The sequence below is a fragment of the Pollachius pollachius genome (genome assembly GCF_949987615.1).
Source record: "Pollachius pollachius genome assembly, chromosome: 4".
Lineage (NCBI taxonomy): Eukaryota > Metazoa > Chordata > Actinopteri > Gadiformes > Gadidae > Pollachius > Pollachius pollachius.
The window spans coordinates 27029279-27041568 of record NC_136937.1 but is presented as its reverse complement, the minus strand read 5'-3'; the positions used below and the strand labels follow the sequence as shown (position 1 = coordinate 27041568).

General features: G+C 46.6%; 1 protein-coding gene across 1 annotated transcript in view; it reads right to left on the bottom strand.

Moving 5' to 3' along the window:
- Positions 1-12290, bottom strand: part of LOC307074097 (voltage-gated inwardly rectifying potassium channel KCNH7-like) — a gene marked incomplete at its 3' end in the record, with an annotated part of 39753 nt that overhangs the window by 13719 nt on the left and 13744 nt on the right. The window contains exons 4-7 of the mRNA XM_079734099.1: positions 5715-5946; positions 5202-5369; positions 3144-3343; positions 159-402 (exon numbers count right to left, since the gene is read on the bottom strand). Of these exons, the coding sequence (XP_079590225.1) occupies positions 159-402; positions 3144-3343; positions 5202-5369; positions 5715-5946 (844 nt within the window). The remainder of the gene's footprint in view (positions 1-158; positions 403-3143; positions 3344-5201; positions 5370-5714; positions 5947-12290) is intronic.

Here is a 12290-nt window from a genome sequence, read left to right as displayed (position 1 = left end):
AGGTCATTTACCAGTGGCTTCCTCGTTGACCCGAGCTGAGGGGGAAAACAAATACAGACATGTACTGGTTACAGACCTGCAAGATCGTCGGCGTGTCGGTGACATACTGCAATACCTCAGCCACACCACAAGGGGAGGCGGCTGGAGCTCGGACTCACCCAAGATGGCCACCACGATGTCGTCCTTGAGGATCTCGATGGAGCCGCGCGACAGGAAGTAGAGGGAGGTGAGCACGTCGCCGCTGTGCACCAGCGTGTCGCTGGGCGGCGCGTGCGTGGTCTTGAAGCGCATGGCCAGCGCCCGCAGGCAGCCCTTGGTGGCGCCCTGGAAGGCCTTGCAGCCCTGCAGGAGGTTCTTGTTCAGATGGAGGCAGATGTCCGCCTGCAGGCACTCGGGGAAGCCCTTCAGGACCTGGGGAGGTTGGGGGGGCGCAGGGGGAGGGAGGGGCCAAGGCAGATCCGATCAGATGGGAGGTTTGGTTGTGTGTATGTTTTATATTTTACACAGCGTTCAAAAACAATAACAATGGCGGTACAAGTGGTACGTTGCGTTGACACTGATGATGTTGACGGTGTGTGTGTGCGTGCGCGCGTGTGTGTGTGTGTGTTTGTTTGTGTGTGTGTGGGTGTCTTGTGGGTGTTCTAGGGGAAGGTGATGCAACGGTCAGATCGTTTTTTTTTTGTCATTTCCTCCAGAGAAATTTTGACACAGTTGCCATCTGTGGTTTTTGTTTCCTTCTCCTCAAATTCTTCTTCTGTACTCGTGGAAATACACTGGCCGTTGCCATGACGATGCTTGGTTTGGGCAGCGGGAGGGGCTGGGGGGGTATTTTTGGCAGTAGGACATGCTGGGACAAGACTGAACATACAAGACTGAACATTTCACAGCGTTGCCATAAGCGACGACACAAATCTTAAAAATATATTTTTACTTTGTGTAAAATATGCGTTGTTCTGGCGCTCATACAGTGGGTCTAAATTTGCTCAGCTAAATAAGATAGAACATATCTTGGCACAAAGAAACACATTTCAATTACTAAGCTAAAGAATTCTGCTTTGCATTCTTGGCATCCAAATTAGCCAGGACTTATCCTGGCCCTAGGGACTTACCTCGGAACAGATTAAGCCTGCTAGTTCAAGGTATCGCCATCAATACTGAATAAATGATTACAGCATTAGGGCAAAGGTATTTAGAATCCAAAGCTTTGCTTAACAACAGAGGAAGTCAGGGGTTAAGTTAAAGTGTACACTTACCCTTGAGGTACAAGAGGTGGAAAACAAATGATGGGAATTTACATAAGATATAATATTATAAGGCGTAAGAGGTGATAGAGGAAATACTTAGAAAAACAGAGAAGACTGGAGGAAAGCTTAAGACTGACGGACACACACGCACACAAAGGCCCACGCTGGAACAACAAAAACACACTTTGGCGTCTGCATCTACCTGTTAGCATGTGGGGATTCAGTTGGCACACATTTCTGCACTGGGCTACTACGCTGTCCGATCGGGCTCTGGAAGCCATTTAAAAAATAAATGAACCAAAAGACTAAAATAACTAAATCCATATAAGATGAGTAAATAATCGAGAGTGCTGTGAAGATTTGGAAAGGAAAGATAGAACGACATTTGGCAAGTGCAGGGGCCTCCACAGACCCTCCCTATAGGGGGGAGGGATCGGGGACGGGGGGGAGAGATGGGTCGGTGGGGGGGGATATGTGTTTGGCAGCGGCAGGCGAGACTGCATGCGCCCACATCCACAGGCGTGATTCACTCTCTCTGGTTGTCATCGTGGTGTTATGTGTATGGGTGTGTGTGTGTGTGTGTGTGTGTGAGAGTGTTTTGAATACACAGATTTCATGCAAAAAACATGCAAGAGAGAGTGCAAGAGCCAGTGAGAGAGGGGAAGAGAGGGAGAGGAGAGAGGGAGAGAGAGAGAGGGAGAGCGAGAGAGAGAGAGGGAAAGAGAGAGAGAGAGAGAGAGACAGTGAGAGAGAGGAAGAGAGAGAGAGAGAGAGAGAGAGAGAGAGCAAGAGAGAGAGGGAAAGAGAGAGAGAGAGAGAGAAAGAGAGAGAGAGAGAGAGTCTGGCCTGCATGCACTGGAGGAGAAAGCACACACTGTGTAAAACCCAACGAGTGTCGAGCTAAAGGTAGAAAAACCAAACGGCTGCAAACAAGCCCTCCCACACCAAGGCATCATTCTAATGGCTAACAACGAAAACTGCCCCACTGCTCCGCCACTACGACTAGTGTCAAACGGAGCAAGGCTAAGCTAAACGTCTACTGGGGTCAACGACCGCGCCACACACTATCCATCAGGTCTACACACAGGGTGATTTCATAGAGACATTAGGGCTGTTCACACCAGTACCTCCTGCGCTTACCAGAGTGGTCGACCCATTCCATTTGATACGAGGCAGACATGGAAGAGACAAACTTAGATGAGTATCACAGCACAAGGGGGGGAAAGCCAGAGTCAGAATCAACACAATATTGCAAAACAAAACACAGTTTTCTTTCAAGAAGCGACAAAAACGCTAGACAGACGAGCACAAGACAAACAATCCTTCAAAAAGAAAAGCGGTTTAATTACCCCGACTGGATTCTTAAGAAGGGTATTATCTCTTTGTTTAATTATGTCAGCGGGGTACGCAAACTTGGTAAATCCGCTGGATAAAAAATGTAAATCTGGCCAGCAGAAGGGATTAGCGGAGCAGAAGTCATCATGCTGAATTTAAATCCAATCCGATCTGCTGACCTTGGGGGCTTTACAGCTCATGGGATTGATCATGAGGGCGGTGATTCTATCAATTATATTTTCATTTTCATTCATATTTGTTTATTCAAACTATGTGTTTATTATCTTTTTTTTTTTTTACTAAAAGCAAACCTCAACATCAATGGACAAATTAAATCCTTACAATTAAGTAAAAATTGTAAAACAAATTAGTAGCGGTGACTTTTTTTAAATACATTTCGATTCCGTACTCTTTTAGCTAAACAAAATATTACAATACACAACAAAAAGTTACAGATTTTTTTTCGCCCCAACCTAAGCCTGTGAGAAATCAAAAACAAAAAAACTGTAAAAAAAAAAAAGACCCCAAGACCCAGAAGGTTCCGGTGGGGCCGCCTCCATGTACCATGTTCATGTCGATGCCGTTGGTGTAGTTCCAGGCGTGCTGGAAGTACTCCTCCAGCCGCTGCCGCAGCGGGTTGGGGATCTGATGGAAGCGGATGAACTCCTTCACCCGCAGCATCTGCAGGTGGTAGCGTGCCGTGCCTGAGTACAGCCGCTGGATGATGGCCGACACGTTCCCGAAGATGCTGGCGTACATCAGGGCTGGTGGAGGGAAGAGGCGGAGGAGGGAGACAGGGGAGAGTCACGGTGTTAAAGGGCTCCTTGTGTCTTCTTCGTTCTTGCCTTGTCTCGTACCGTTTTTCAATTAGAATTAGCGGGTATATGAAGGTTTTTAAACGCGGAACCCCCCCCCCGCTTAAATTAGACTCCTTTCCTGTTGCCTGTAGACAAGGGTGGCTTTCTGTTTTGTTGCTTGTGTGTCATGTTCTGTGCCATGAACGCGCTGGTAAACAGGGTGAGTATAAAGAAGTAAAAAGGTTTGGTAAACGGTAGAAAACAGGGTTAGTAAACGGTAGAAAGCAGGGTTCATGAACAGTAGAAAAAGGGTTTGTAAGCAGTAAAAAAACAGGGTTAGTAAACAGTAGGGTTTCAAACTCAGTTATTTCTTGCATGTTGTTCCTTTCTATTTACATGCGGATGTCCGGAACTTCAAAGGTGTCATGTTTCCATCACTGCCGATCTGAGCTGGAGCAGATGAATACCTGTGGCTACTACAGAGTCAATTGTCCCGGGAATTAATGCTGATTGTAATCTTTCCCACAAAAGACAAAGCCAGATGTAAATGGATGATGGTGGGTTTTTTGCCCAATTGCAAAGCAGCTTAAAATTAACCTCTCTCTTTGTTATTTCCTTTCAAGATGAAAGTATTTTATTTGGTATTATTCTAGCGCACTTTGTTCAATTTAATTGTATGAAGTCTTCTTTATCAAAAACATTTGCTTTGATTTATTTTCCACCAGGAGTGATGTGGATTAGCCATTACATTAGCACACATCCTTTATGCATAGATCTGTATAAATCTATTATCATCGTCCTTGAAATCCAAATATGAGCCTTATAAGTTGTGCTCCCAAAAGCACACAAACTTAATGAGACTCAACCGTTATCTGTTTACTATTTAGTCATTGATAAGATGCTTTTAGTCAAAGTAACATGAAGGTTAAAAAGTGAATTCAGATGGTCATTAAGCAGCATGGAGAAGGTACTATTCCACGGGCATCTTGCTCAAGGATAACTACAGAGAAGGGTCGGGATATTGGGGTTAGAACTCAGTATGTTCTGGCTGGGAGTTGACCACTCACACCAACACCCTTCCCCTAGCATCTCACTGTTTATCTAAATCGTCGATGCACCAGATAGCTTGAGGGCAAAGAGTCGAATATTATGATGGTTTCCATTTCTCGGTGCCGAGAGCAGTTTGGAAAGCTTCCTCATTCTGGAACACATTCACACCACCCACTCTCCCTGTCCCTGTCGGTTGATGGCCGTCCTCCAAACTGAAAGGTAGGAGTGTGTGTGAATGTTTCTTTTGAGGAATTCCATTGCCAAGATTTGCAGGGACAGTCGTATCATCAACTGAATTATTCGATGATGCCCTTAAACCAGGTTTCTCAAACAAACTTATAAACACAACTGACCAAAATCCTATTTTAGCATGTTTTGCTTCACAAAACTCGAACCGCAGATGTGCTAAAAAAAGGTGGTGGTTGGTGGTTGATTAAAGAATCTATTTTTGATGAAAGATCGTATTTATAGTTGATCCTATTTTCTGCCTTGCCTGTTGGCTTCCTATTCATAGGAAGATGAGAAGTTACTATTAATAGGGAGATGAGAGTTATTCCTCTCTCTCTAAGACCACAATTCCGGAAGATTCCAAATAAACACGTGAATGTTAACATGTGAAGCTTGAATCAAACCCCTGAGCCTGGCATTAACACTGCCAGCGTAACGGATTATGATTCCCAGAGTGACCAGGCTGTGCTAAGAAAGGTATTGTACAACCTTTTTGATAATCGCACTATAGCCTACAATTATATTTAAATGAACATGCTTCACTCACATCCGATGAGCATGACGCAGATGGAGAAGATTTTCTCTGAGTTGGTGTTGGGGGAGACGTTCCCAAAGCCCACGCTGGTCAGGCTGCTGAAGGTGAAGTAGAGCGCCGTCACGTACTTGTCCTTGATGGACGGGCCCGAGCTGGGGTCGCTGTAGTTGTACTTCTTCCCTGTTGACCCCCAAAAAAGCGGGAGTGAGTCAAATGAGTTTTTACACTTTTTTACACTTTTGTGGAATTAAAGGCCATCGTAATACTCATTCCCTCAAGTTATGTACTGTGAATAGATTGATATGATTTGTGACACACTCTCGTTATTGTAGACAAATAACAAAACAGCTAACGCTATTTAGCATCGCTCTCATTTAGCATTGCACTTCGACACATACTGTGTCACGCACATTATCAATGCATACATTACTACAACAGACAAAACTAATATAATTTACAAATGTAATATGTAAATTATGTAAATTATATTATTAATCGGAAATGTTCATCGTGGCAGGAGCTCACCTATGGACACGCCCAGGTTGTCCAGCCAGCCAATCTTGTGCTCCAGATAGGGCTTCTCCACGTTGCCGATGGCGTACCAGATGCAGGCCAGCCAATGGGCGATGAGCGCAAAGATGCACATGAGCAGCATGAGCACCGCCGCGCCATACTCGGAGTAGCGGTCCAGCTTGCGGGCCACACGCACCAGCCGTAGGAGACGGGCCGTCTTCAGAAGCCCGATGAGCGTGGTGGTCTGGGACGAGAAAAAAAAAAAAAAAAAAAAGTTAAACGAAAAGTCAGCATTTTTGGCTAACTGAGCGAGTGTGTCGTTGGTATTCGTTGTTTGCGCTCCTGTTTTTTGCTGTCTGCACATTTTTTTTGGTTGGTTTTAAATGTATAAGGCGCACACAGGCCCCGTCCACACGGAGCTGATTTTTTGGTGAAACCGGAAAACTCTTGTGCGTTTCGGCCGACCGTCCAGACGGAGCCGGCGAACCGATGCCCGAAACCGCACATTTCTGAAACCACCCTCGGAGGTGGTTTCAAATCTATCCGGACCTATGCGGTTTCGTGTTAGGATTCGCGTGGACGCCTGAAACGCAAACAATGACGTCATTAGCCCCCCACCAGCTGGGGGACGTCAGAGTTCCGTTGAATTTTTTATTCATTATTTTATTTGTATTCTATTTGTAGTTTTAAATATAGCCCCTTGATAAATGTAACTACTAACTGTACATTAAAAAGTACTTCTGCTCAATTTAAAAGGTTGAATCTCCTCGTAACTGAATTTTTGTATACAGCGCGCAGGCTGAATGCGCACAGGGTTGATGCGCACAGGCTTGCGTTCCGCTTTTTCTGTGGAGAACCAGCGCCTTGAATATTTACTACAGCGTTTCTACAGCTCGATGCGGTTTCGCATCGATGACTCCGTCTTTACGGAGATATTCCTGAACCGCATAAAACGAAACCGGATCGTTTCCGCCCGTTCCGGCTCCGTGTGGACGGGGCCACAGTCAGGCCGAATTCATGTCCTTATGGGCGATAAACGTATTATGCACCTTATCTCTGGAATGAGCTACATCGAAATGTGATATCTCCATTACTCATCCCTTTGAGGGATGTTAAAATGCTCCAGGCTAACAACCTTGTCCCTAATGTTCAGATTGATGTATCTGTCTCTCCGTAATAGTCCTGTTTGTGATATTTTAAATAGGTGAAATTGTTTCATGGCTCTCTTGCAAAATGGATTTCAATATTGAAAAGAATCCCATATAAATAAAAGTCTGAAGGTCCCATGGCATGCTATTTTATGAATGCTTTTATATAGGTGTTAGTGAGCCCCTAATACAGTACTTGAAGACGTTCAAGAAATTTAGCCTTGGTGCAGAATTAAAGCCACTACAAGCCAGTCCCACAATGACCTTTCCACAAACCGTCTTTTAGAGGCAGGTCAAGGCGGAGGATGGGGGTGTGGCCCTGAGCGGCTTGCGGCCACAGTACCATGTGCTCGTGTTTACAGTGGATGTATCGCAATGGTGAGGCGCACACAGCTTTTGGCCGTGTTCTGTAAATATACTAGAACACTCCGGATGCTCCCGCGGGAGTCCTGGAGCTCTATATCTAAATAATATAAATATTATACATAGATATCTATATCATATAATATATATTATCACGGCCAAAAGCTGCGTGCACCTCCAGACGATATTATGAATCTCAAACGACTGCGGCGGGTTCTCCGACGTCTCTGGTTCTTCCACTTCCACTTCAATCTGAAGTAGACTGAACCACGCCATGGGGGAGAAAGGGATTGTTGCCCGTGATTGTCTTCCGCCGGAGCCCTGCCGCCCACTGCCAAGGCACCCCTCCCTCGTCAGCAGGCAGCGTCGAGGCACCACCACCGCCCCGCGGCGGTGGTGGTGCCTCGCGGCGGTGGTGCCTCGCGGCGGTGGTGGTGCCTCGCGGCGGTGGTGCCTCGCGGCGGTGGTGGTGCCTCGCGGCGGTGGTGCCTCGCGGCGGTGGTGCCTCGCGGCGGTGGTGGTGCCTCGCGGCGGTGGTGGTGCCTCGCGGCGGCGGTGGTGCCTCGCGGCGGTGGTGCCTCGCGGCGGTGGTGCCTCGCGGCGGGCATCGGGCAGCGGGGCTCCGGCGGGAGACAATCGCGGGCAACAATCCCTTTCTCCTCCATGTCGTGGTTCATGTACTTCAGGGAGTCAAAGCCAAAGCTCCTTTCCCCCAATTCCTTTTCAACCATGGCCGAGATAACTTTCCACTTCCACATCAATCGGAAGTAGACTGAACTGCGACATGGAAGAGAAAGGGATTGTTGCCTGCGATTTTTGACCGCGATTGTCTCCCGCCGTAGCCCCGCTGCCCGCTGCCGAGGCTCCACCGCCGCTTGGTGGTGGAGCCGAGTAGGGAGATAACCCCCACTACGAGTCTTGTTGTGGAAATACCAAAGACGTCAGAGAACCCTGCGTGTTCCGCGGCCATAACACCACCAGCAGAACGGTTATCCATATAACAAAGAAGTGTACAACATTTGCTCTACAATGATAACATATTAATGTTAGAAAACCTTGCAAAATGAAATTTCCATGCTATGGGACCTTTAACTAAAAAAAAATTAAATAGATAAAGAGTTCTGAATCGTGAGTCATAGTTAGACTCAGGCTTCGAAAATGGAGGAAAGGGTTTATGGTTTCGAGGATGTCGTACCCTGACAGCAAACAAGAGACAATTCTTAACAATAGCAAGTCTTTTCACCACTACACACCACAAAACGATCCTGCGAATCAGACAAACAAACACACCTTTTCATTATTTAGCTTGACAGTTTTACCCAAGGGGACTTTTTGTTGAACCATCCCCTTACACAACAGAAATAACAGAAAAGCCAAATGCTGCTTCCTCATACCAATTTCGGCAACAAAGCAAAGGGGAAAAAAACATTAGCTGCATTGAGGATGTGTGCATTGTGGATAATCGTACACCAGAGGTCATTCTTCATAGTGACACAGACTCAACACACAGTATGTTTGAACCCTCGTACGATTTCACGTGGATCATGTCAACTGTCAGCTCACATCCAACTGAAAAAAAATCCTTGTCCATTCAGAGCTTTGGATGTGGTGAACCAACAAAAAAGCGCAACATATTTTGGAAATTCCTAATTCCCGCTGAGGTAAAAAATTGACAGATGCTTGAACAATTAAACAGACACACTTTGTTGTCTGTTTGTATCACCCTGTTTGTATCACCCGACTTGGATGAGAAACACGCCTATATAATTGGGGTATTTTGATGGCCGCATTTTAAACTGTAAATCTATTAGCTAAAGGTTATTGACGGTGGGGAAATCTGTGTGGCGCTTCATCATTCAATTATAAACCTCTCAGACTTAACTGCCAAACAATAGAGAAAATAAACAACGATTAGGTACTCATACTCCATGACACACACACACACACACACACACACACACACACACACACACACACACACACACACACACACACACACACACACACACACACACACATATACACACACACAAACACACTATCTCCTCCTGTTCCATCTCATTCAAAGCACTATAATCCTCCCTTGTCCTTTTTGCTCGCTGAGCTAAATTACCGCGCAGGCTGTTAGCAGGAACCGTGGCGATGGTGGTGGTTGGAGGGGGGGAGGGAGGGAGGAGGGGGGAGGCGAATGGACATGATATCACTGCCGGGCACTCTGTAAACACAATAAAGCGAATGTTAGCGGGCGCTAATAGCCCACCCCGCTCCCTAGCGCACCAGACAATTACAGGCTAATATCCCCCGAGAAGGTGGATATTATTATATCCCCCCCCCCCCCCCCCCCCCCCAAAAAAAAAAGACCGCCCCCCCGTGCTCCGTCACCTAGCTAGCGATAGCCCTGCCCCCTCCGGCACACCTGGAGCACAGATAAGGGGCAGAAGGAATGGTATGACCGTACCTCGTTTTTGACGACGAGTTGACAGACGTCGTGGTTTGGAACGGAGGGCTGCGAGTTGTTTTTGCGCCTACACGTGCAAATTCAATACACACACATCACACACACACACACACACACACACACACACACACACACACACACACACCCACTCGAGCATGCTTTGCCCACATAAACGATCCCATAAACACAAACCCACAGTCACAGGCACACATGCGCTTATACTCTCACTCCAACATGCCCACACATGTTTACATGTACACAGGGGCACATACACACGCTAACGACAGACTGAGTCACACGTAAACAACATGTATCTCAAATTCTTGTGCCTTTGGATAATGTTGATGAAATACTAAAGGCTGTCTGACTGCCAGAGCAGACAGACATGCATATTGCCCTGGGCAGAGCAGACATTCTGCTATAATGTTGATTCAAATCCGAGCCTCCAATAAATTGAGTTTAATACCAGTTCAGGGCTGGTTGCCCCCACCCTAATGCCTCCATTAGCTGTAATATCTCTCTGAGCCATCTCAGTGTCAGAACAGCCCTCCTGGTTAAATACTTTATACGGTAAAGCCTTTCGGAGGCAGGACAGTCAGTGAGGGTTAAGATGCTTGGCTCAAAGGTTCCGGGTTTTTATCCCAGATGACCACAGTCCCCTGCAGGCCTCCCTGAGAAAGCAGCCCTGAACCACTAGTTGATACAGCTCAAATAGCTGGTACTAGAATCCCTGGGATACCTGTGGATCAAAGCTCAAAGACCGAGTTGTAAATAACAAAGTCCTTGTCTCTGTGTACCGTTTGCCTGCCTCCCGGTAACAGCAGGGACACAAGTGGTGTACAACCGGGTTTGTTTGTGTGGTTAAAACCCGCTGAGCTGCTGCACGTTGTGCGCTCTAGACTTTGTAGACTTTGTGTGTGTTCCTCTGAGCGATGAAAAGTCAAACGTCTGTGAACAGCGTGTACTTTGCCGTCCTTCTTGGTTCTGCCCTGGATTTGTAGTGTCTCGTCACTTTGCTTGTCACGGCTAAATTTATCTCCATTTCAAAGGAAAAAATATTTTTGGGTCAGAATTGGTTAATATATAGGTTGAACTGTGTCCATTGTAAAAACGACTCTCAGTTGCTGAAATGATATTTCTTAAGTGGCCGGCCCAGGGGTAATCATGGGGTATCTTTGTGTAAATTCTCCACAGACTACACTGGAGACGAGGAAGACTAATTTCAAATCCTCGGCTGGAATATAACCACAGAGATGAAAAGATTTGCAATCTCCTCATGACATGAGACTCTGCAGATGAGCCTGGCTGTCTGACTAAGGGGTGAGAACAGGCAAATGCTCTGTGCTATGAACACAGAGGCCTCCGTACGAAAATATAACCATTGCAAAGGAGTGGCCGTTTGTAAATTAGCCACAGCTGAATTGTTTTTGTTCGACTGATCATCTGCGGTGCTGGGGAGTCCTTCTGAGGGAAGGTGGGGGGCAGACTGGGCCTCTCCACAAGGTAATAAAGCCAAAAATCCTCTCTTCCATGAGAAGAGCCCAGGGGCCTACTTGGGCCCTGATGACATCAGCGAAAAAATCTTGAAGAAGAACTAGACGGTTTCCCAGGCAACCAAAAAGGTGCACGGGATTATGTTTAAAAATAGTCTCCTGTGTCCCTGGCCCCCGAAAGAAAGGAAAAATTCTCCAATATTACACGGGAAAATGGCAGAGCGCTCAAGCTGTGACAAGGTGGGGTTGGCGCCGTAGCGTGCAGTCGTCGGCCCCCGAAGGAAAGTTGTGCCGATGCTGTCAAGATTCACCCTTTATCTTGCATGTCACTCATGACAGCAGGACTTCTTCTGAAAGGTTACTTCAATTAAATTACCCGCCTAGACAGTCAGATAGCCGGGACTAGGTAAAGACGTAGTTCTTTTTTCACAGCTTCATACTGTATCCCGAATGAACTTGGCCTCAACAATAATTTCAGTCAATCTCCATCCGAGTCGTGATTGGAAGCCATATCTGTGTCAGAGACAATATGATCCATAATATATATTGTATGGTGGTGGTAGAGTAAATTCTAAATTGTTCCATTGCTACTCGACTAATAAAACCAGAGTTTCATAGGTTTAGCGTTAGGGTAAGACTCATTTTCAAAATAATTTTTGGGGACTGCCCTCACACTCCTATGGTAGTGTAAATCGGGGACCTGCCCTGTGAGGACTGTCCATCTCAACCAGAGGGAAGCAGATACACACTACTTTATCACATATTCAGGCCTCATAAAGAGGGGAGCTGACATGCACCCTTGTCCCGCTGCGCAGGGACGACGTACATGAGTGTTACCGCGGCGATATTCCGCCGTCGAGAACGCTCGTGCCATCTGTCACTCAAGTGCCAGCTCTGCTCCCCTAAGGCCCCTCATCTCACCTCACAAAGGGCCCCGTAAATGACTCAGCTACACCACACACACACACCCAAACACACACACACACACACACACACACACACACACACACATATACTGACAACTGAGCAGTTACACACGTACGAACAAGATGCACACACAAAAACGTGTGGACGTACACACAGACAAAGGCACTCAAGGTTCACACACATTCAAATTCAAATGAAC